This window comes from Convolutriloba macropyga, chromosome 15 (genome assembly GCF_964194025.1).
Source record: "Convolutriloba macropyga chromosome 15, txConMacr16.3, whole genome shotgun sequence".
Classification (NCBI taxonomy): Eukaryota; Metazoa; Xenacoelomorpha; order Acoela; family Convolutidae; genus Convolutriloba; species Convolutriloba macropyga.
Genome location: NC_134482.1, coordinates 42,462,474 through 42,488,447, shown reverse-complemented (window position 1 = coordinate 42,488,447; position 25,974 = coordinate 42,462,474). Strand labels below are relative to the sequence as shown.

At 35.9% G+C, this 25,974-nt stretch overlaps 1 protein-coding gene across 1 annotated transcript; it reads left to right on the top strand.

Annotated features, from left to right (window-relative positions):
* The first annotated feature begins 299 nt into the window (after positions 1 to 299).
* On the top strand, positions 300 to 25,702 carry LOC142354765 (uncharacterized). Its single transcript, XM_075407149.1, has 4 exons — positions 300 to 414; positions 717 to 854; positions 6,176 to 6,347; positions 25,585 to 25,702. The coding sequence occupies exons 1-4, from the start codon at positions 336 to 338 to the stop codon at positions 25,673 to 25,675; spliced, it is 480 nt and encodes a 159-aa protein (XP_075263264.1). The 5' UTR covers positions 300 to 335; the 3' UTR covers positions 25,676 to 25,702.
* Positions 25,703 to 25,974: the final 272 nt, after the last annotated feature.

Sequence of the window (25,974 nt, the reverse complement as noted above, 5' to 3'; positions counted from 1 at the left end):
TTTTTACGCTTTCGTTCCCCATGTTTGACTGATCTCTATTGTTCCGACTCCGAAGTAAAGCTTGTTGCAAAAATAAATCAGAATGCAGCATAGCACAAAGTAGGGCTTGATAGACGAGTGGCCATAGTGCTTCTGACGAGGGATCGGGAGGTCCATGGTTCGAATCCCGGTGCGGTCCAATATTTTTTGAAAGCCCATGAATTAAATTGTTTCGCCTATCATTCGAAAGCAATTCTTGACATTTCTCGGGTTATATTGGGGAATGGCGAATAGAGTCGAGACTGGAGGACATCTGCCATTGAACTAGATGTTACAATGTGGACATTTTCAGAAAAATGATGTGCAATACTATGACAAAATTTGCGTGCACCCTGCTATTGGCATTAATAGTCCACAGTCAAGCCAAGAAAGACAGTGAGTTGCGTCTGTTTCGTTTTGTTTTATTTTGTTTCTCTTTAATTTTGATCTCTTTAATTTTTTATTTACTTTTTAATTCTAGTCTCAAATTGGAAATACAATAGAATTTGCAGATCCCCTGACATTGTGCACCCCAGACGCACGTGCCATATTTTTTACATAGTGATTTTTATGCAATGACACGTGATGTCTAACTGGGGGTGCAAAACGTACTGGGGGCACAAGCGGAAAAGATTTGATTTTGCTCGGCATTTCACGTAAACCAATTTGACTTCAAATATAGGCCTTTTCTATTTCAGCAATTGACTTCCTCTGCTTGACCTGTGAAGAAGACCTTACCAAGAGTATTTATACGCAGTGTTGTACAAACGGATTGGGACTGGATTACTGTTGCTCTGCTGGTGAAAAGGGTGGAAATGCTGCGGATGCAGTTGGAAGTAAGTAATTTTTTTATTGCTGCTGGATTTTAATCAATAAGAAATTAGGAAACTATGGACACAATGGCACAAATTTTCCGTGTATTTTCAGCATGTATCGGCACTGTGTATTTGAGATCTCAAGCATGCAAAGAGCTACTTGATTGCCCTATACTAACTGCACAAGAATTATTACACTATCTATTTGAAAGTTCAGTTTGTTTTTGAACACTTGAATGTAAATCTATAACCCTGGGGTTTAGTTTTGCCTGTCGAAAAATATATTTATACTATTTTTCGATAGTTTAAACGAGCTCAAAGGTTCTGTGAGCTCGGGTATGTGAATACAAGAGAGCTCTCTTGATTGTGCATTGGAGCACATGTTTCCACGTTCGTATTTGACAGCACAGTTTATGTTAATGCCTGAGTATATACTATCGGAGATGATAGCATTCGTGTAATATTTCTTTGCTTAAGGAAGCTGCAGTAACATTTCCTCGTCGCAACTTTTTATTGAAATAGACGGAAAATGGGAAGTGTGTCAATTATAGGAGTAACTACAGGAGTTACTAGAATTCAACAGCCTACTGTTCTTTGTATATTTAATTTAATGGGTGAAAAATTTTGCTTGGAGTGCTTTGGGTGCTTAACAATATTGAAGAGTGGAGCGAAAAAAGTGGTTTTTTGTGCATACCTGTATTTTCGAGAGAGCGAGAAATTGAGATGTGAAAAATTTTTCGGTAAACGAGCAAAATTTTTTGTGCTTGTGCGCCTTTTGCAAACAGTTTTTTTTTAAATTTTTTTGTTAAGAATTTTGATTATGATATTGTAATAATTTAAGGGGTTGTTTGATAGTGGTTTGTAGGTTTCTGGTAATTAATTTGAATTTTATGTCAATTTGCATGTTTTTCAGCTATCTTGCTGAATTTTAGGCAAATCTTAGCCAATTTTTGCTGATTGTATTGTTTTACTTCCCTTAGTGGGATTTGCAAAGACGCTGCCCATTACTTACGGAGTTATTAGATACTAAGTGAGTACAATTTCTTGTTACAAAATGTTAAGAAATATGACGAAAAATTAAGACATTTTTTTATTAATAGCCGCACAGCGATAGCTGGGGCTATTATTGGCCTTCTCCTGGTTTTTTACAGTTCAAAGAATTTGAATTGTATTGGGGCGCTGTCTTTTTTTAAAGATCTGTTCACACATTTTCATGATTTTTGAAGTCAAATTTGAGTAGTGATTTTGGTCACGCCGAAACAGGAAATGGAGCGAAAAAGCGAGTGGTTTTGCGGCGTGAATTTTTTTCGCTCTAATTTTAAACTTGAGTGAGAAAACGGTGTTTGAACAAAAGTTCGGTTTCTCGGTAGTGGTTTTTTGTTCACATGCGGCATTTTGACATTGATTTTCTGTTTATTTCTTATTTTTTTGTTCTGATTTTTTTTAAAATGGTTTTCTCAATTCACTCATAGTCCATTCTAGGTCTAGTTTTTCTGTTTAGTCAATGAAAATTCTTTCATTTGTATGTCAGGACTTGTCCTGCTATGTTTTTTTATTTCGTCGTCATGATTTTTACGACCATATGACGTCACAGCCACTTTTTGTTCATTCGTTCATGCAATTTCAACTGAACTGCATGTGACGTCATTTTTCGCTCTTAGTGGAGCAAGTTTTTTTGTTCATGCGCGTGATTAAATTGTTGGTCACACTTGACTTACCTCACTCTCAAAAATGACTTCCTCAATTTGAAATTGACTTTTAATTACTTTAATTACTTTAAATCAAAGAGATATGTCAAATGGGTGTGTGTCAGTCTAAATAAAAGTTATTTGAGATCAGCTAATAGAGGCAGCAATAACTTATACAGATTTTTAATCAAAATATAACAGATCAGCCTTCAATGAAAAGACGAATTTTTTTGGTCTGTCTTTTTTACTGTTTTTTTTTAGACTGCCGATCTACGAATCTATTGCGGCTATTTTCTGGCAATCTGCCAGCTATGTTTAATTTTTCATAACTTTCTGCAGTTTTTGGTGTTTTCTATGTTCTAAGACACCTTTTCTAATGTATTACGACTTTTCTATTATTTCGCTACTATTTTTAATACTCTTATTTGTCTTAATGATTTCTGTATGACTGTATGCGACCTTGTAATATAAAAAAGTATTTACTCTTTTCTGTTTTTTAGTTCAATTTAAAGAACTTTTCACTTCAAATACTTTTCTGGTGAGTAGTTTAGGTAGATACTAGTTTTCTGAATGGGTTGTTTCTTTGTTTTCTTCGAGTCGTTTCGGAATTCTTCCGGCTATGATTTTTAAAGATCTGTTCACACCTTTTCATGGTTTTTGAAGTCAAATTGGAATAGTGATTTTGAACACACCGAAACAGAAAGTGTAGCCAAAAAGCGAGTGGTTTTGCGGCGTAAATTTTTTTGCTCTACTTTTTAAGTAGAGTGAGAAAACGGTGTATGACGAAACATTCGCTTTCTCGCTAATGGTTTTTTGTTCACATGCGGCAATTTCACTTTGATTTTTACTGGTTTTTCGATTTTGTGGATCGGATGTTTTATTGGTTTTCCCAATCCATTCATATTTTATTCTAGGCCTAGTTTTTTGTTTCAAACAAATTTCCATTTCTCGCTAGTGGTTGTTGTTCATATGCGGCATTTTCACATTGGTATTCTGTTTTTTATATTTTTTTGATCTGATTTTTTAGAAATTGTTTTTACTCATTCATCAGTTAACATAGATCTGCTTTTTGTTCTTTCTTTCATGCAATTTCAACTGAATTGCGTACGTGACGTAGTTTTTTACTCTTATTGGACGGTATGTTTTGGTTTATTCGATTAAATTTTGGTTCTCTCTTAAATTGACTTCTTGACCTTAATTCAAAGAGATAAGGTCAAATGAGTGGGTTTCACTCTAATTGAGGTGTATTTGAGTGCAGCTATTACAAGCAGCAATCTTTTCGATACTGCAGGTCTACGAAGCTAGTGCGGGCATTTTCTGACAATCTGTCAGCTATGATAGTTGTTTTTAGTATTATATCGATTTTTATTATTGTGCGCCGCAAACATTCCCCCCCCCCCCCAAAATTGATGACCCGCGAAAAAGCTTAAAGGAGGCATGTAAAGATTTCAGAAAGATAAACGTAACGTTTTTTTTTCGCGAGGCTTTATCAAATGGAGAAGTTTTAAAAATAATTGAGCAGTCGGTGAACTTTCAGCGATCAAGTTTGCGGATTCATTTAGCCTATTACAAATATATGGTTACCGATGAAAATGGATTATGAAAATAATTTTAGAAATTAGGGTCTGATTGAAAATTATTTTCAGACGCTGCTTAATCACATCGGTTTTAAATTTTGAATAAAAGGGGAACCGCAATATTAATATCAAAGTTTTGGTGCATGTTTGGTAATTGTATGTCAAACAGCAGAATGCTCTCAAATATTCAATGATTGTCTAAACTATGCACTGATCTGTTCAGCAACGTCAAGGTTAGCAGGATTTTTCTGTAAATACTGTTCGTTTTGAATGATGGCATTAATGGCAAATTGATGTTTAGAGATCATGTTGAGTTCGTGGTAAGCCTGAAGTCCTTCTCAAATTCTTTCTCTATCCTTTTTCCTTTACGGTATTAAAGTCTTCATATCACTTCCAACTAGTTTTCCTTCAATGGGTGTGTTCTGTTCTATCCTCAATTTATGATGCGCAAATATTTTTGCAATGTTGTGAACATTCAGCCTTCAGGGAAGCAACAATGGTTCTGTCGATTGTTGGAGTAAAAATAACGTGCCTGAGGCTAATCTGATGTTCCTTTTTATCAGCTACCTGAAAGCCAACGAAGCGAATTACAGTGGGGCTGGCGGGTTTACTGACTAGGGTTTTCTATATTGGGATACGTGGCAGCAAGCCAGTATTTGGCAGCCTTTGGCTATGGAAAAGCCCAAATCCTCTCAATGTTAATTGTATTCCACTCTATTGACCATAATACACAATGGTATTACTGCTCCTACTCTTATTACTTCCATAACCTCAACCACACAACGTTGTTAAGCGTGTTAGCTACCATATTTAAGCGTTCTTTTTACCCCCAAATATTCTTACCTCATTCCCCCCTCCCTCTCGCTGTAATACCCCCACTTATTTTAAGTTACATTTGAAAATAATTTTAACATGCTTACCGTAGCGTTTTGATTATGCGTAGCTTCAACATAACACGGGTTTTTCGAACGATAGAAATGCTGAATTCTCAATCATGTCAACTTAAAAGTGATTCTTTAAATGTTCATAAATTATGATTTTGCGCACTTTAAATGATTTCAACTGTTTTCAGAAAAATCAGAGAAATAGCTAAAGATAGAGTTGAATAAATAATCTCTGTATTAGGTAGTTTGCTTTTTATCTAATTACTAATTAATTCTCTGCAAACTGTTTTCCCTGATGTTTATCCAAAAAAAATTTGGATACGAATTTTATTAGTAATGGCTAATTCAACCTCTCATCAGTGTAAGCATTCTCAGTTGAAAAGCTCATTAATTGCTCTCGAACGAAGTTTGAAGCAATTGTTATAAACTTGTGTGTCTTGTAAAACTGCAAAATTTATGCTTGACCGTTTTTTTCTAGAACATTCTTTAGATTTCACTTCTTTTAGTGACTTTTATCACACTTGACTTCTTGATTGTTGCTTGACCTAATTAGCTCTTATTTAGAAATTCAGTCTCTTGCTAAAACCAAAGCGATTGTAAGACCAAAGCTAAAACCAAACCGTTTGTGCCCCCCCCCCCCCCCCCCCCCAGTTTAGTGGGTGCATATTATTTGCACCCCCAGAGGCACGTGCCATATTTTTACATAATGATTTACTATGTAATGACACGTGCTCTGTAACTGGGGGGAGCATAACGTACTGGGAGGGGGCGCAAACAGAAAAGATCCGATATGCCATTTCAATTGCTGAATGGATAATGCTTCAGTTTATTACGCCGGGGTTCGGGGGTTGAACCCCTCCATGGTCGGATTTTTTTGCGCGCATTAAATAGTATCTAGGCTACTGTCCCGCTAATTCTGACTTTAAATTAAATCTAATTCTGAATTAAATTGCCCCGCCAGTCATTCGAGAGCAATTTGCCCGACGTTAGTCGGTTACGTTCATGAAATCTGGTCGTTAAATTGTTGAATTTCTAATGGAAAATTGTCCGTTTACCTGAAATCCGATGTCTTGAAATTGCGAGGTTTTCTAAGTATGCAAATTAAGAACTTTGTTACTGTCTGCCGTTGCAATCATATGTGCAGTTTTCAACCGGATACCAATATTTTTGAGAATTTATCTGCTCTGTTTTAGAAGCTGTTGGTGGTTTGTTCAGCGATATAACTGGTGGCAAATCGGGCACGTGTGCGAGCAACGATGACTGCAACCAAGACACGCAGCAATTCTGCTGCTGGGGTGGTAGATGCTGCGAGGTATCGGACTACCTAGACGAGGGTCTGGAGGCATTCTTCAGAAGTTTTGGAGGGTTAGTGGTGTTGTGATACCAAAAAACGAACACTTTTTTATTTGGTTCACGATTTCTGCGGACAAATATGCGACTTTGAAAGAAGTCTTTTTGTATCGTCGCGTAGCAAAAGCGAGGGCCACTATGGATCTGATCGTGAATTTCTCACAATTAAATAAATCTAAATTAAATTTCGTCAATTTTTGAAATTTTTTGCAGTTTTTTAGTCATTCCGATTTGTCTTTGTCCACAAGAATGCGATGAACTGGAAAAACTTGACGGAATTAAGTCGCTTCGCAGTTTCGTACGTTCTACTGAAACATATGACGATAATGAGCTCTAGTTTTGAGTTTTGGTAGTGAAAGTTGGGATCTTTTCCTTTTGTAAAAGTTGCATATCGTGCCAAAAGGATCAATTAAGCCGTGTTTTTCTCCGATAGCACCACGACCATCACACATAAGCGCAATCACCTGATGGTGAAATACCCGCACATTTTTCTGGTGACCAAGCTACCAAACTTGAACGTGCAACCCAAGAAACAGGATCAAGGAAGGTGCAGGAATCAGAACTCAAAGGACCGAAAAAATTCCCCACCGGTAAAAGTCTTAAAAAATCAAACAGCCAGCTGAAAGCAGGCTGCCTGACAACAAGGCCAACTGGAACAAGGCAACCACCCGTACGCAAAACCAACCGTACGCAATAAATTAACGCAAAACTGAAATTGAGGTGGAGAGCATAAACAAAAATTTGCAAACAATGGAAGACTTTGTTGACATAGGAAACAAAAGTGCAGCAGTAACAGTAAATGAGAAGACAGCAGAAACGCATTGAAATTTCGATAAAACTTCTTATGAACTGATTTCGCATTACTGCGGATTTTAGTTTCCGGCAGATAACAGCAAATGAAAGTTAGGTTCTAGTGTGATAAATTTACTGTAGCCTCTTGACTGTAATAATAGGTCCGAAATAATGACGGCTTCATCACCGACGCTTGCCCCGGCGCCTGCAACAGAACAAGAACCTGTTATCTATGTTCCATGTGAAGCTAAATGTGTTCATGGATCTGGACTTAGAACTTCGCAAACAATGTGCACGGGAGTTGTATTTTGGTCCTATCCGAGTTGTTAACCACCCTTTATTACAGAGATTTTAGCAATTGATCGAATATCTGCTCTTGAAATCAAGTTAGAAAAAAGTAGATTTGCTAATTTCCTTAATTCACGCACTGACACGGAAATAAATTCTCAGAAGAAACCTGAATACTCGTATCTTGGCTGCTTGCATAAATCGAACTGACAACACGTCGCGTTGTTAATTCAACTTAACTAAAAGCTGAAGGCAGTGAGAACCTGGTTGCTAACAAGTATTCTCAAGACAAAAAACCAAAAACTTCTCAGTTTGGCCCAAATGTTAATCAGTAGACGACAATCAGTGCAATCAAAGACTCTGTTCCTACGAACGATATAAATGGTTGCTGCAGGAATAAAGAACCTAATCAGCTGTATATCACAAGAAGTATGGAGAAAAGTCTGCTATGAATTCCTTGCACTGCGTTTTAGATTTCGATAATGGTCTAGTTTAATCTCCCGATTTCTGGCTCGAAAACAATTTTCTAGAATTTCTTAAATCTGAAAGTGAGGGAGTGGCTGGTCTCCTCACATACTTGAGTACTAAATTTTAATCTGTCCGCGACCATGTAAATTTTTTTGTATAATGCAAAATCCGTCCGCAACAAGATCTCGCAAATAAGTAATGTCATTAGAGCTAAGTATTTTAACCTTATAGTTTCAACAGAAACTTGGATCAAAGATAATTCGAATAACAAGTTTTTCTTCCAGTGTGTGGTCCTAACGGTTATTATTAATTTAGCGCAAATAGAAAAAAAGGGCTAAGGATTATCGCGGTACAATGGGAGAACCTGCCTAAACTATTCAAGCATGTTGTGAAATGCGGGATTGGCTTCTCTTGAACTTACGCTGAGCAAATTGGTTTGTCTTAGTTTGTATATACCGTCGACGAAAAACCAATATTCGTGTCTGCATAATTGAGGTAGCGTCATTTGTTGGGTCAAAGAAGCGCTGTTGTAATTCAATTTAATTATTTTAAGAGATTAATATTTCTATGCTGCTATCAAATGTTACGTTGGAAATGGAACTTCATTTTCAAACGAATTTGGTTTTCAATAGCAAAATAATGTGCCTACTCACAAAAGTGGTGGAACTTTTGATCACATTTGAACATGCGAGATTGAAACCTTGGAACCTCATGTAAACTTCGTTACAGACTTCGATCATGTTGTGCAATGCTAAAGCATAAAAGTGTAGGCTTGAAGAAGGCATCGTGTAGGAAATGGTGAATTTTTGACACGGTAGGTTTTGCAAAAACTTGGCTCCGATCAATAGAAATAATACTGAAAATGTTTTTGATCAGTGTTTTAATGAAGGAAGTTAGTTACGTCGGCAAAAATCATCATCTGAAAACCAAATCTGTGGCTAATAATGCGTGCCCTTTTTAGGCAAAGAGGTGCAAATGCTGGAAAAGTCAAAAATAGGGTGTGAGAAAGTTTATCGAAAGAACCCAAATTACCAAGGCTAGATGCCTGGCCTAAAATTTGAACTTGTTTGACGAGAAACTCGAAATAGTATTAGTTTCTCTACCTCTAACCTCACCGTCTAAGTTTTGATATATCTCATACAACTATCTTGAACAATTTTCAAGTTTTTAGAGAGTGATTTAAAATAATTCCGAAATTTAGGACACCAAGTGTTGTAATACCAACGACGCTATGTAAAATAGTTTTGACAGTTACTCTGGGTTTTTTCATTGCTTTATTTAATTGGACATTTCAGGCAGGATACTTTCTAAATCAATTCAAACAAAGCATTCGAAGGCAGCTCTTTAAGAAGCCTGACTTGTATCCTGAGTTTATGTCGATTAACCGTCTTGTGGCAATTTTAAGATTCCTGTCAAAATTTATTGAAAGAGCAAAACCATTTGTTTCTTGAATCTAATAATCTCACGAAAAATATCGAGTGCTCATCGTTGGTCATCAGAAACTGTCTGTGGAAATGTTTGCAACAGGGTATCATAAATGGATGCTTTACTGGTGATGCTACTAGGGTCTGAACTTTTTTCTTTGCTGCCTTTAAAAGATAAACAGAAAGAACTGAAATTAGATTATTTTAACGCAGATGATACCTTTATTCATTTTGTTTGATTTGACCCTCAGTCCATTCATATTTTATGACATTTAGGTTTCGATTCAATATTGGTTCAAAAATGCAAAATCTTACATTGAATACGGATAAGAGTGAGTATAGGATCGTTCAGGGATGTAAATTTTTGAAAAATTGTCTTCAATGTGTCTCGGATTGTGTTTACCCAGAAGAGGTAAAACTACTAGTGTTATTTTGATTGTCAACGTATTCGGCAATGACATGTCAACTTCGATTCGTTCGAGTTCATTTTTATATATCCGTGAAGTGTGGTCAAATTGAGATCAAATTAAAACATCCGTCCTAATTAGAGCTTATTAGATTTTGTGTAAAGTACTGTAGTTTGCTTTGTTATGGTCCGGCAAGCTTTTTGTTAGCTCGACTTTAGCGAATAATGAACTCTGCTGTGCGTATATGAACTCTGCTCCTCCGATTGTCACCTTCAACGCCAACCTCACAGCATCTGAAACAGCTACCTACACTGGTTGCCAATTAAGCAACGCGTTCTGTTTAAACTCGTTGTATGCGCATTGCTTTGTGCAGCAGCCTGGCAAACTCCCACTTCATCTATTGGAACTCATCACATGAAACAATTGTTACAAGATCTCAACGTGTTTAGAATTTAGTTTTCGCTATATTTTGGAAAACCATTGCTTTCGCATGCCGTGGCTGTTAAGTTGAAACTTTACCAAGTTTCAGTTGAAATTTATACCATTTGAACTTTTGTTCAGGAAAAAATCTCGAAACCTAAGATTCAATATTTTGGCACTGTGTGCTATTGTAAATGGTGATCGAACTAATGGTAATGATAATCAACAGCGTAAAGATTAGCTCAACGACGTCAACAGCATTTAGAACCAGACTGACGACACGAAAAACCGAATTCAGAATCATTCTTCCCAGAGGACACTTCTGTATCAGCAACAAACAACAATCCTGTCAGCAAAGGTGACCAAGAACAGTCAATTTGATAGAAGAAACATCGACTGTTGAAGATGACTGACTACAAGAACGCAGAAAATCAACAGCAAGATTCAAACAGTTAAACTAAAACTTTAGCTACCAATCAAGTGCAAAACAGCAGCGCTTTACAATGACAATGTTAGTAGCTTTGGAGTACCATCGCACCTTGCCCAACAATCTTTGACAACCAGAAACACAGTAGCTGGAATGAAGGACCCATGGTATCCATATTTTGCAACAAAACAATGACAGTGTTAAGTTTTGACTTCTAAGGCACCAATAGAAGGCTTTGCCTATAATTAACCTTTGTACCACGAGGCCATGAATTGTCTGGAACAACGATATCGGAATCCAGACATTGTCGGAAGTTTTTTGAGAAAAACTTATTTATAGGCCATCCACAGAGTTGTAAACTTTTTGACAGTCATCAATGTGATAAGCACTCTTCAACAGTTCAATTTCAAAGAAGACTTGAACAGCACAACCATCTTGAAAATTTAAGGGACAAAGTTCGTTAGCAAAGATTTCAAATGGAATGAGTTCGTACTGCGACAAAGTTTATCAAACAACCCTAACCGACTGCAACCAATAGCTTTAGGAAATTGATGAAGCTCGTGATTGCTCAACGCATCAGGGTAGAAGCTGCGCCACTGAAAAATTATGCGGGCGTTCAGGCTTCAGTTAACTTTAAGATTGTGATGGTGGTGCTGCAAGCGGGCGTCAGATCAAAACTAAGCATGTTCTTTGACGCGAGTCTTAGTCTTTCTCATAAAAATTTTGGCTTTAAAGTTCCGTTTGAGACGAAATGCCTCTGTTATTCTTTGCGCAACTTTGTTCCTCAGCTTTATTCACTACTCATGAGATTTGCATTAAAAATCTTATTTTGCTACAGTGAAAAGTGAACCGTATTCAAATCTTCTTATTTTCGAAGAAGTCAGCATTATGTCTAAGTTTGCTCAAAATTGACAGTTTTGATTATTGCAGGTGACCCTTGCGCACCGTTTATCTGGTTTTGATCGTATGACGTTCTTGAACCCTGACTTCTCAATTCAATTTGTTGAGCAGAAACGTTTTTCTTGTTTTCCAGAATTGTTAAATTTTCTGGGCTAATTTTTAAAATGTTTTGTGTGATTAAACAGTTGAGAGAGCTTGCTGTGCATATCTCGGAAGGCAATTGATTTTCGCTAAAAGTGAAACTAAAATTGTTTCTTATTCTCGGGATTTTGCCCTGAATTTAGGTCTCTTGCGCCCTAATTTCTTCTGAAATCAATTATTCTCTTTGATGGAAAAACAGTATACTATATACGGAGTTCAGCTGTATAATTTATACGAACAGAATATTTTATAACAAAGTTTTTATTTACTCAGACATTCTTTTGCAAGTCTTTTTGATATTTTTTGCGATTTTTCGCTTGACCGATTTTTCGTCTGACGCTTTTGACTTTTCGTCCTCAAAAACGGATAAACAGGTAGCGCCCAGCGGGCATTAAGTGCTCTTAGAGCCTTTCAGCTCTGTTTCAGCTCAAACTGTTTTGGAGACTTATACTTACGTTGTGAAGGGCGGTTCTTAGACGAGGTTGACGACACCCCCACTGTTGACTCCCCCCCCCCCCCCATTGGCCAACCCCCCCCCCCCCCCACCGCGATGTTGCGCCCCACCCCACTGTTGCCCAACCCCCTCGCCATCAGACCCCCGGTGTTCCTCCCCCCCCCCCCGCCTCCCGTGCCTACTGACAAACAACCGATCGCTAAAAACACCAATTTTATACTAGTTTTCACAAATTTTTGAAATTTTTTGCGTTTCTTCAGCCCTAGGTGTAAGAAACCTCCTCTAGGGTTTTGTATTAGGTTACTGCACAATTTTTTTAGTGGTAGTAGAATGGTTTCAACTTTTTAACATCATGAATTTTAGCATTTTTTGACAAAACGTGCAAATTTTTCCAATTTTTTGGACATTTAATTTTATTATCCACCTCTTTCAGGAGGCAGGGGCCAGAAAACGTCCTTAAGGGTTTGATAATAAGTTACTGAAACAATTTTATTTGCCATGTATTAGCTTTCAGTTTTTTAGTGTGACAAATTCAAAAACTTTCAGTTTTTAGTGTGACAAATTCAAACTATCAATTTTCTTCTATAAAACTTGCTTTTTCCAGGTTTTTGTTTGTTTTTAGTTTTCTCCAGCCTCAAGACTGGAGAAACCTCCAGTGACAGAACTTGCATTTTTTTTATTTTTTTAAACATTTGTTGTCGGTTTACTATCGCTATTGTCAGTTTATTTGTCATTAATGTCATATATTCAGGTTTTTCAGCTTAACAAAAAATCTCCGTTAGGGTTCGATAATGAGTTACTGAGAAATGTTTGTCGGCCATGGATTAGTTACAACTTTTATCACAAATTTTAGCAGTTTTTTTTGCGACGTCTTTTTTTTAAGTTTTTTGAAATTTTTTGTCACTTCTTGGTTTCTCCAAACTCAACAGCCTCATAACCTCCTCTAGAGTTTGAGCTTAGGTTACTGCATAGCTTCTAGATGTAGTGGAAGGTTTTTTGGAAGATGTTTTGAATCATCATTTTTTCATCATTTTTTCCGGCACAAGGGTCCTAGGGACCTCCTCCAAGGCTTCATGAAAAGCTGTTGCATAGTTTCTAGATTCATGGAATATCAATATTTTAATGACTCCAGATTTAGCACTTTTTATAAATTTCAATTGTTTAAATTTTCGAAAAATTATTATGTTCCAAGTTTATGGATGTTTTTGAGGCAGTAAAACTAATTAAAGCTTGAAACAGTGATACTGGGTAGTCTCTTGAGACAATGAAATGGTTTTGAAGATTTTAATGTCTTGAATTTTAGCAAGATTTTGTTAAAATTTGCAATTGTTTTCAAAATTTTTGAGTGTTTTTGTCCTTTTCTGAGTTTAACTATCATTACTGTCCAACGAAGTTTTTTAAGTCTTGCAGATGGGTTACATGACATAACTCAGGAGAGAAAAAATAGTTTTTAACCTTTTCACTTCAAAATCTGGAAGCTTTTTTAATTTTTGCAATATTTTGCAATTTTTTTAAATATTAGTTTTCTATTTGATTTGTTTACTTACAAAGCTAGAAAACTAAAAGTTGAAGAGTCGAATCAACCTAGCGCTAGCTTCAATAAACCGTGGCTAGCTACTGATGAAGCCAACCGCTCGCCGGTCGTTTGAGAGCAATTCGCCCGACGTTAGTTGGTTATGTTTGATCTTGCATTCACTTTTGGTCAATTTTTAACATAATTGAATCAATAAAAGATGTTTTTATCGTTTAGTTTTTATGATGTGCTGTAAGTATTTAGTTAAATATTTGTTCTTTTTTAATTTTGACTCCACTAATTATCAAACGAATTCTGAGTTGTGACATGTTTTTTCATTTTTACATTTACCCTTGTTATCTGCAGAGTTAAGGCATGAATATTTGCGTATATATTGTCTTGGGCTTTAACGCCTGTCAAAGTTTGATGTTGCTACGAAAATGCTATTATTTGGTTCATTACAATTCGTCTGTTTTCATTGTAGTTCAGGACTGGTCTTTAATATCCGTTCAACCTTTTTTTTGTTTTTCATAAGTTCATCTGACTGACTGTCTCAACTGGATGGAGTTTAGAATTCATTCGACACGTTTATGAAAATTTGACCATGGTCAAAAAAGCAAAATGAAATTAAATCGGATAAACAAATACAGCAGAGGATCAGATTTTATATCTAAAGACTTTGTGTATTTTATCAAAGCTCCCTAAATAATTAATATCAAGCTTATTGTCCTCCAATTTAGAGGCTGAATTCGGCATATTGGTCAAATCTAATGAATCTGCAGACTAAATCAGATCAGTTTTTGATACTTCATTTGCTTTCATTTTTCACGCTGGTTCATTCCCAACTTCGGGAAGCAGTGTCAAGGCTGCTGTTTTGCGGGAATCTGCCGGAAATAGTTTGAATACAAGATTAAGTTTAATTTTTCTCTAGACATAAGAAAAATTTGGTTTGAAAAACAAGCGAAATTTGAAAACGAGGGAGATTTTTTAAACCCCGGTAACTTATTAATTTCTCTCAAATGAAGTTTGTAGCAATTATATTAGTCCCATGGTCTTTTTTATGCAATTTTTGCTTTACTGATTTTTCGTCAAAAAATTATGCGGCCGTTCAGCCTTCGATTAACTTTGAGATTGTGTGATGGTGGTGCTGCAAGAGGGCTTCAGATCAAAGCTAAGCAGGTTGTCTCTGACGTGAGTCTCATTCTTGCTCATAAAATTCTGGTGTTAAAGTTCCTTTTGAGACGAAATGCCTCTTACTCTTTGCGCAATTTTGTTCCTCAGCCGTATTTCACTACTCTTGAGATATGCATCAAAAAGCTTCTTTTGCTACAGTGAAAAATGAACCATATTCAAATCTTCATAAATTCGAAGACGTCTGCATTAAGTCTGAGTTTGCTCAAAATTGACAGTTTTGATCATTGTACTTGGCCCTTGCGCAACATTTATCTGGTTTTGATCCCCGATTTTATCTTATTTTCATCCTCTGACGTTCTTGAACCTTGACTTATCAACTCAATTTCATATTTCAGAAGCTCAGAACAATCTGTTGACCGGAACTGTTTGTTTCTTGTTTTCCAGAAATGTTTTAAATTCTCTGGGCTAACTTTTTTTAAGTATCTTTTGTATGATTCAACGGTTGAGTGCTCGCTGTGCATATCTCAGAGGGCACTTCGATTTTCGCTAAAAGTGAAAATAAATTGTTTCTTTTTCTCCGGAGTTTGTCCTGAAATTAAGACTCTTGTGCCCTAAGTTCTTCTGAAATCAACTATTCTCTTCAATGGTGTAGATTTTTTACAAACAATATTTTATACAACTTTTTTTTGACATTTTTTGCAAGTCTTGATATTTTTTGATCTTTCATTCACTTTTGGTCAATTTTTAGCATAATGGAATCAATAAAAGATGTTTTATCGTTTATTTTTAATGATTTGCTGTAAGTACTTAGTTTAATATAATTTCTTTTTTATTTTGACTCCACTACTTATCAAATGAATTCTGAGTTGTGCCATATTTTTCATTTGACATTTTACCCTTGTTATCTGCAGAGTTAAGGCATGAATTTTTGCGTATATATTGTCTTGGGCGTTAACGCCTGTCAATGTTTGATGTTGCTGCGAAAATTGCTATTATTTGGTTCATTACGATTCATTTGTTTTCATTGTAGTTCAGGACTGGTCTTTCTATGGTTTTTAATATCCGTTCAACCTTTTTTTGTTTTTCATAAGTTCATCTCACTGACTGTCTCAACTGGATGGAGTTTAGAATTCATTGGACACGTTTATGAAAATTTGACCATGGTCAAAAAAGGAAAATCAATTGAAACGGGATAAACAAATATAGCAGGGGCTCAGACTTTATATCTAAAGACTTTGTGTATTATATCAAAGCTCCCTAAGTAATTAATATCAAGCTTATTGTCCTCCAATTTAGAGGCTGAATTCGGCATATTTGTCAAATCTAATGAATTTGCAGACTAAATCAGATCAGTTTTTGATACTTCATTTGCTTTCATTTTTCATGCTGGTTCATTCCCAACTTCGGGCAGCAGTGTCAACTGCTGCTGTTTTGCGGGAATCTGCCGGAAATAGTTTGAATAAAAGAATAAGTTTGAGTGTTCTCTAGACATAAGAAAAATTTGGTTTGAAAATTAAGCGGAATTTTAAAATGAGGGAGATTTTTTTAAGCCCCGGTAACTTATGAATTTCTCTCAAATGAAATTTGTAGCAATTATATTAGTCCCATGGTCTTTTTAATGAAATTTTCGCTCGACTGAATTTTCGTCGAAAAATTATGCGGCCGTTCAGCCTTCGGTTAACTTTGAGATTGTGTGATGATGGTGCTGCAAGCGGGCGGCAGATCAAAGCTAAGCAGGTTGTCTCTGACGCGAGTCTCATTCTTGCTCATAAAATTCCGGTGTTAAAGTTCCTTTTGAGACGAAATGCCTCTTACTCTTTGCGCAATTTTGTTCCTCAGCCGTGTTTCACTACTCATGAGATGTGCATGAAAAATCTTTTTTTTTGCTACAGTGAAAAATGAACCATATTCAAATCTTCATAAATTTGAAGAGGTCTGGAATATGTCTGAGTTTGCTCAAAATTGACAGTTTTGATCATTGCACCTGGCCCTTGCGCAACATTTATCTGGTTTTGATTCAATGTTATCTTATTTTCCTCTGACGTTCTTGAACCATGACTTGTCAACTCAATTTCATATTTCAGAAGCTCAGAACAGTCTGTTGACCAGAACTGTTTGTTTCTTGTTTTCCAGAAATGTTTTAAATTTTCGGGGCTAATTTTTTAAATATCTTTCGTATGATTCAACGGTTGAGTGATCGCAGTGCATATCTCAGAGGGCACTTCGATTTTCGCTAAAAGTGAAAATAAATTGTATTTTTCTCGGGAGTTTGTCCGGAAATTAGGACTCTTGCGCCCTAAGTTCTTCTGAAATCCATGGAATTTAGAATTCATTGGACACGTTTATGAAATTTTGACCATGGTCAAAAAAGCAAAATCAATTGAAACGGGATAAACAAATATAGCAGGGGCTCGGACTTTATATCTAAAGACTTTGTGTATTATATCAAAGCTCCCTAAATGTTTAATATCAAGCTTATTGTCCTCCAATTTAGAGGCTGAATTCGGCATATTGGTCAAATCTAATGAATCTGCAGACTAAATCAGATCAGTTCTTGATACTTCATTTGCTTTCATTTTTCATGCTGGTTCATTCCCAACTTCGGGAAGCAGTGTCAAGGCTGCTGTTTTGCGGGAATCTGCCGGAAAGTTTGAATACAAGATTCAGTTTAATTTTTCTCTAGACATAAGAAAAATTTGGTTTGAAAAACAAGCAAAATTTGAAAACGAGGGAGATTTTTTTAAACCCCGGTAAATTATTAATTTCTCTCAAATGAAGTTTGTAGCAATTATATTTGTCCCATGGTCTTTTTTATGCAATTTTTGCTTGACTGATTTTTCGTCAAAAAATTATGCGGCCGTTCAGCCTTCGATTAACTTTGAGATTGTGTGATGGTGGTGCTGCAAGCGGCCGGCAGATCAAAGCTAAGCAGGTTGTCTCTGACGCGAGTCTCATTCTTGCTCATAAAATTCCGGTGTTAATGTTCCTTTTGAGACGAAATGCCTCTTACTCTTTGCGCAATTTTGTTCCTCAGCCGTGTTTTACTACTCATGAGATATGCATCAAAAATCTTTTTTTTGCTACAGTGAAAAATGAACCATATTCAAATCTTCATAAATTCGAAGAAGTCTGCATTATGTCTGAGTGTGCTCAAAATTGACAGTTCTGATCATTGCACCTGGCCCTTGCGCAACATTTATCTGGTTTTAATCCGATGTTATCTTATTTTCATCCTCTGACGTTCTTGAACCATGACTTATCAACTCAATTTCATATTTCGGAATCTCAGAACAATCTGTTGACAGGAACTGTTTGTTTCCTGTTTTCCAGAAATGTTTTAAATTTTCTGGGCTATTTTTTTAAATATCTTTCGTATGATTCAACGGTTGAGTGATCGCAGTGCATATCTCAGAGGGCACTTCGATTTTCGCTAAAAGTGAAAATAAATGGTCTTTTCCTCGGGAGTTTGTCCTGAAATTAGGACTCTTGCGCCCGAAGTTCTTCTGAAATCAAGTACTCTCTTCAATGGTGTATATTTTATACGAACAATATTTTATACAACTTTTTTTACTCAGACATTTTTTTGCAAGTCTTGATATTTACTGATCTTGCATTCTTTTTTTCCGATTTTTAACATAATGGAATCAATAAAAGATGTTTTTATCGTTTATTTTTAATAGCCGCCCTCATCTTCTCTGCCGGCTATTATAGCGCTCCTATTTTTTTTACTTCGTCGAACCAAAAAATGTTTTGCTTTACCTCATTTTGCAACTTTTTCAACATTTTATGTGAAATCTTTGACTTCTCTAGGCTAGTTTATTTCTTCTCTCATTCTGCTAAAAGTGATTGTGAACATCAGTTGCTCAACAAAGCAATTCAAAATGAACAAGAGTCAGTTTAAAAATTGAAGTCAGAATTAGAAACGGAATAAACCCATAAAGCCCAATTTTAGATGCCCGCTATTTGACCTTCGTTCCTATAAGTATTAGTTACCTCTCTCTAATGCTTATTGGTATGGATAGTAGCCCCTGTAGCCTCTCTCTAAGAAACAGAAGTATGTTCAACTTCGAAATGCCATCAAAATAATTCGGACTTAAAAAATGTTTTTGTACAAAATTTTCTTTCAATAGCTATTCTTTCTTTCCCAATCATGCTTATTGGAATCAACGGCGGCTATTTTCCTGCAATCTGCCGGGTATGTTAAATGATTTGCTGTAAGTATATAGTTTAATATAATTTTTTTTTAACTTTAAACCCACTACTTATCAAATGAATTCTGAGTTCTGCCATATTTTTCAATTGACATTTTACCCTTGTTATCTGAAGGCATGAGTTTTGAGTTAAGGCATGAATTTTGGCGTATATTTTGTCTTGGGCTATAACGCCTGTCAAAGTTTGATGTTGCTGCGAAATTGCTATTTTTTGGATCATTACTATTCATTTGTTTTCATTGTTATTCAGGACTGGCCTTTCTATGGTTTTTAATATCCGTTCAACCGTTTTTTTTTGTTTTTCATTAATTCATCCCACTCACTGTCTCAACTGAATGGAATTCAGAATGCATTCGACAAGTTTATGAAAATTTGCCCATTGTCAAAAAAGCAAAATTAAATGAAACGGGATAAACAAGTATAGCAGGGGCTCAGACTTTATATCTAAAGACTTTGTGTATTATATCAAAGCTCCCTAAGTAATCAATATCAAGCTTATTGTCCTCCAATTTAGAGGCTGAATTCGGCATATTTGTCAAATCTAATGAATTTGCAGACTAAATCAGATCAGTTTTTGATACTTCATTTGCTTTCATTTTTCATGCTGGTTCATTCCCAACTTCGGGCAGCAGTTTCAAGAGCTGCTGTTTTGCGGGAATCTGCCGGAAATCGTTTGAATACAAGAATAAGTTTAATTGTTCTCTAGACATTAGAAAGATTTGGTTTGAAAAACAAGCGAAATTTGAAAACGAGGTAGATTTTTTGAACGACGGTAACTTATTAATTTATTTCAAATGAAGTTTGTAGCAATTATGTTTGTCCCATGGTCCTTTTTATGCAGTTTTTGCTTGACCCATTTTCCGTCAAACTCTTAACATTTCGTCCTCAAAAACGGGATAAACAGGTAAAGCCCGGCGGGCATAAAGTGGCTGAGGTGCTCTTTCATACCCTAAAGCCCTTCTAGTTTTTAAGTTGGCGTTTCGCTGAAACTGTTTTGAGGACAAATTTTTATTGTGGGGAAGGGCGGTTCTTAATCTTAAAAGTTATCTTATCAATAAATAATTTACCTAAGGTTGTTTGAAAATGGCGGAAATGAAGAATTTCAAAACAGAATTGTGAAATTGCTTTAACAGTCTAGGAGCCCTTTTATGTTGGAATATGGAAGTGCATACATTTGGGGAACGTAACAAATTTTCGAAAGATCTCATTTTCTTTTAAATGCGGTCTACTATTTTTCTCTCAAAGCGTATTTTTAATTGCTCTCAAAGGTTTCAGCAATTATTTTGGTCCTGTTGGCGCCACTTCAAATCAGCAACAAGAGCCTTCAGACAGCATGAAATAACGTTTGAAATGGAAAAAACTTAGAATTTATCAAAACTGAAAAATGGTCAAAACTGAATAATTTTTCAAGTTGGGACCGAACTCTTGTACACCAGCCCGATTTTTGGAAGGGAAAGACTGAGTAACCCGAGTTTATAGCACACGGTTGGGGTAACCACTAAGGTACTCATGGAATCAACGAACGTGTTTGCATCAGACCCACAAGTATGGCTATTAGCACTTATATGGTGCAAAATTGCATTTTTCGATATTTTGTCATTTTAAATTTCTTAAGTTGTTTATTTTTTGATACTCTAGGTGATCGTTGAAGGTCAAATACCGTACATTTGACTTATTTAGAGCTGCGTAATAACCATCCGTGCTTATGTCCACAAAAGTAAGTATTGCGGACATTTACTATGTAAACAATGACCTAAATCACTTTCTTGATTAACCATTCAAACAAGTAACGATGTTATAAATGATAAATAGTGACTATTTACTTTAACCGAATTGTTTGAATAGTGAAACCATGTTGTATTCAGAACCATTAGAAACTGTTACCAAGAGGAGTTGGCTCTCAGAACAGACTAAAATTTGGTTCTTTAACAACTTTAGTCTTTGTTGCTAGGTTTTGTTAGATCTTAAGATCTTGCGAGTTTTAAGTTAGTTGAACTTTATTGACTAGACGTTAGCAAAATTACTAACACTGGCTGAAGCCTTGCAAACTTGAGCACGAGGTTGAAAATGGATTATCACTAATGATTTTCTTAACTTCAATCAACAAAATTAAAGTTACAGTCCTTTAACACGTTCCAGCGACTAAAGTATTTAGTTTAATATAATTTCTGTTTTAACTTTGAGCCCACTACTTATCAAATGAATTCAATTCTGAGTTCTGCCATATTGTTCAATTGACATTTTACCCTTGTTATTTGAAGGCATGAGTTTGAGTTAAGGCATGAATTTTAGCGTATATTTTGTCTTGGGCTATAACGCCTGTCAAAGTTTGATGTTGCTGCGAAAATGCTATTATTTGGTTCATTACGATTCGTCTGTTTTCATTGTATTCCAGGACTGGTCTTTCTATGGTTTCAATATCCGTTCAACCTTTTTTTTGTTTTTCAATAATTCATCCCACTCACTGTCTCAACTAAATGGAATTCAGAATCCATTCGACAAAATTTTTGAGTGTTTTTGTCCTTTTCTGAGTTTAACTATCATTACTGGCCAACGAAGTTTTTTAAGTCTTGCAGATGGGTTACATGACATAACTCAGGAGAGAAAAAATAGTTTTTAACCTTTTCACTTCAAAATCTGGAAGATTTTTTAATTTTTGCAATATTTTGCAATTTTTTTAAATATTAGTTTTCTATTTGATTTGTTTACTTACAAAGCTAGAAAACTAAAAGTTGAAGAGTCGAATCAACCTAGCGCTAGCTTCAATAAACCGTGGCTAGCTACTGATGAAGCCAACCGCTCGCCGGTCGTTTGAGAGCAATTCGCCCGACGTTAGTCGGTTATGTTTGATCTTGCATTCACTTTTGGTCAATTTTTAACATAATTGAATCAATAAAAGACGTTTTTATCGTTTAGTTTTTATGATGTGCTGTAAGTATTTAGTTAAATATTTGATCTTTTTTAACTTTGACTCCACTAATTATCAAACGAATTCTGAGTTGTGACATGTTTTTTTCATTTTTACATTTACCCTTGTTATCTGCAGAGTTAAGGCATGAATATTTGCGTATATATTGTCTTGGGCTTTAACGTCTGTCAAAGTTTGATGTTGCTACGAAAATGCTATTATTTGGTTCATTACAATTCGTTTGTTTTCATTCTAGTTCAGGACTGGTCTTTAATATCCGTTCAACCTTTTTTTTTGTTTTTTATAAGTTCATCTGACTGACTGTCTCAACTGGATGGAGTTTAGAATTCATTCGACGCGTTTATGAAAATTTGCTCATGGTCAAAAAAGCAAAATTAAATGAAACGGGATAAACAAGTATAGCAGGGGCACAGAGGCTGTATATCTAAAGTCTTTGTGTATTATATCAAAGCTCCGTAAATATACTGCTAATTAGTGTCAAGCTTATTGTCCTCCAATTTAGAGGCTGAATTCGCCATATTTGTCAAATCTAATGAATTTGCAGACCAAATCAGATCAGGTTTTGATACTTCATTTGCTTTCATTTTTCATGCTGGTTCATTCCCAACTTCGGGCAGCAGTTTCAAGAGCTGCTGTTTTGCGGGAATCTGCCGGAAATCGTTTGAATACAAGAATACGTTTTGATTGTTCTCTAGACATAAGAAAAATTTGGTTTAAAAAACAAGCGAAATTTGAAAACGAGGGAGATTTTTTGAATGACGTTAACTTATTAATTTATCTCAAATGAAGTTTGTAGCAATTATTTTTGTCTCATGGTCCTTTTTATGCAGTTTTTGCTTGACCCATTTTCCGTCAAACTCTGTTAACATTTCGTCCTCAAAAACGGGATAAACAGGTAAAGCCCGGCGGGCATAAAGTGGCTGAGGTGCTCTTTCCGAGCCTAAAGCCCTTCTAGTTTTTAAGTTGGCGTTTCGCTGAAACTTTTTTGAGGACAAATTTTTATTGTATGGAAGGGCGGTTCTTAATCTTAAAAGTTTGACCCTCTGTTTCCCCCACTCACCTAAGCCTCACGTGGCTACTGCTCAAGTCAACCGCTTGCGCGTTTGAGCATTTCGATCATCTTTAGTCTGTTATGTTTGTTAAATTTTTGAACACTGCATTAGAGCACATTTTTTGCAGACAGAAGGGGATAAACTGCTCATTGTTCTCTTAATATATAAATGCGTGCACTTTATGAATAAATAATTCACCTAAGGTTATTTGAAAATGGCAGAAATGGCAGGATTTCAAAACCGAATTGTGAAATGGCTTTGACAGTCTAGGAGCCCTTTTATGTTGGAATATTTAAGGAAGTGCATACATTTGGGGAAGGTAATAAATTTTCGAAAACTCATTTTCTTTTAAATGCGTCTACTATTTTTCTCTCAAAGCGTATTTTTAATTGCTCTCAAAGGTTTCAGCAATTATTTTGGTCCTGTTGGCGCCACTTCAAATCAGCAACAAGAGCCTTCAGACAGCATGAAATAACGTTTGAAATGGAAAAAAACTTAGAATTTGTCAAAACTCAAAAATGGTCAAAACTGAAAAATTTTTCAAGTTGGGACCGAAATCTTGTACACCAGCCCAATTTTTGGAAGGGAAAAACTCAGGAACCCGAAGTTATAGCACACGGTTGGGGTAACCACTAAGCTACTCATGGAATTAACGAACGTGTTTGCATCAGACCCACAAGTATGGCTATTAGCACTTATATGGTGCAAAATTGCATTTTTCGATATTTTGTCATTTATTTTATATTTCTTATGTTGTTTATTTTTTGATACTCTAGGTGATCGTTGAAGGTCAAATACCGTACATTTGATTTATTTAGAGCTGCGTAATAACCATCCGTGCTTCTGTCAACAAAAAGTAAATATTGCGGTAACTTGACATTTACTATGTAAACAATGACCTAAATCACTTTCTTGATTAACCATTCAAACAAGTAACGATGATGTCATAAATGATAAGTATTGAGTATTTACTTTAACCGAATTGTTTGAATAGTGAAACCATGTTGTATTCAGAACCATTAGAAACTGTTACCAAGAGCAGTTGGCTCTCAGAACAGACTAAAATTTGGTTCTTTAACAACTTTAGTCTTTGTTGCTAGGTTTTGTTAGATCTTAAGATCTTGCGAGTTTTAAGTTAGTTGAACTTACTTGACTAGACGTTAGCAAAATTACTAACACTGGCTGAAGCCTTGCAAACTTGAGCACGAGGTTGAACATGGATTATCACTAATGATTTTCTTAACTTCAATCAACAAAATTAAAGTTACAGTCCTTTAACACGTTCGAGCGACTAATTGTTTTGAGAAGATTTTTAGTCAATCGAACCCTGTGAAGAACCAGGCCGGCGTAAAGCTCAAGAAAGAGGCTGTGATATATCAGTTTTGCAGAGATTCTTGAGCAGCCGCAACAGGTTCTGCTTATCTTTTCAATGCGGTTCTCCGGATGAACAGGTAAAGCAAGCCCTAGAGCAATTATATCACTGAGGAGTTCTCCTAGAACCTCATTAGCCTCTAATTTTGATGTTCACTGAAACTTGGAGACCAATTTGTAGTTCTAAGGGCGGTATTTAAGAGTTTGTCGCCTAAGCGACCAGGCGGAGATGAGTAGACGTAAACTCAACTCACTTCGATCGACTTAGTTTCGGTGCATGGAGTAAAGTTTTTCATTGTAAAGAGTACTAGCGTGGCTTGTCTCTCTCTCTCTCTCTCTCTCTCTCTCTCTCTCTCTCTAAATGCCATCATCAGAATTTTCCTCGGAAAAAATTAAAGCAGGAAATTTATATACCTATCATGTTTCGTATGCAATAATTGATTAGTAACAGCGCTTTTAATGAAACTCCTCTACTGAGCGCTAAAAAATTTGCATTTGTTTTAAGACCTCAGTGTTGTCATTTATAATTTTCTGGTACCTATCTTTGGTTTTTGCATTGGCAACTATTAGGTCTTTTACACTTGACAAATTTTGTTCGCTAAATTCTTCTGTATTAAAATACTTTCGTACAGTGATACTTTGACAAAACAAATTTCCATCATCCATCTTTTAATCCTTGACGTTTTCGGTTAGGGACTTTTCCTTATTTTCATACAACCTCTTTCATCAACAACAATTTTCGAAAATGAATTACGAAAAAAAGCAATGTTTTTTGTCATAAACCCTTTTTTGTCTTGACACAATTTCGATGATTTACCTTTTCAGTACCAGAAGCTTTTCGGTCGGAGACCAGTTTCTGACGAAGTTTTTGGTCACAGACCTGTTTCTGAACTAATTGGCCAATAATTGTTCCGGTACTATTGTTATTGTTTATTGAAACACCGGTTATTGTCTTTTTCTTTAAAAAATTTCGGCAACAGGCTTTCCCATTTTTGGTAGAAAATGCTTTTTTAAGCATTTTTCGATAGATGACTCGACCTCTTAGCAACATTTTGGGTCGGTTTTTGTTACAATTTTCGGTCAACGACCCTAGAAACATTAATCGGTCGATGACCTTTTAGAAACATTAATCGGTCAAGGACCTTAAAGGACACTTTTTCGGTCCTTAACCCCAATTAAGCAACCGCATAACCGTGGGTAGTGGTAGTACTGTTAAAACATGCTGCTCAGTGATGCCTCTAAAACATGCCGCTTTATGTGTTCACGGGATTAGTATATAGATTTTGGCTAACAATTTTGATTGTTTGTTTTTATTTTTCAGCTACATCATTGGAAGCATACTTCTGGCTCTGATTCTGCTTCTCATTCTGGGACTCTTCATTTCAATCTGTTGCTGTATTTGCAAGAAGTAAATCTACCTGAGTACAGACAACAACAAATACAAGGGGTCAAAAAGTACAGAAAAAAATGCGAAGACCCAGGGAATCGAACACATTATTCTTTCTTCCTTCGACTACTTCTCTTTCGTTCTTCCATTAAGCAAACAATTTTGAGCGCAAGGATTAAATGGGTTTTGCGCAATACAATCGAACTTACATTTTATTTGGACTATTCTTGCTTGCTTGACGATCGTTTCAAATATAGGAATCCCCCCCCCCCCCCCCTCCCCCTCCAAAAAAACTATTCGCTTTTAAAATTATGATTAGTGCAA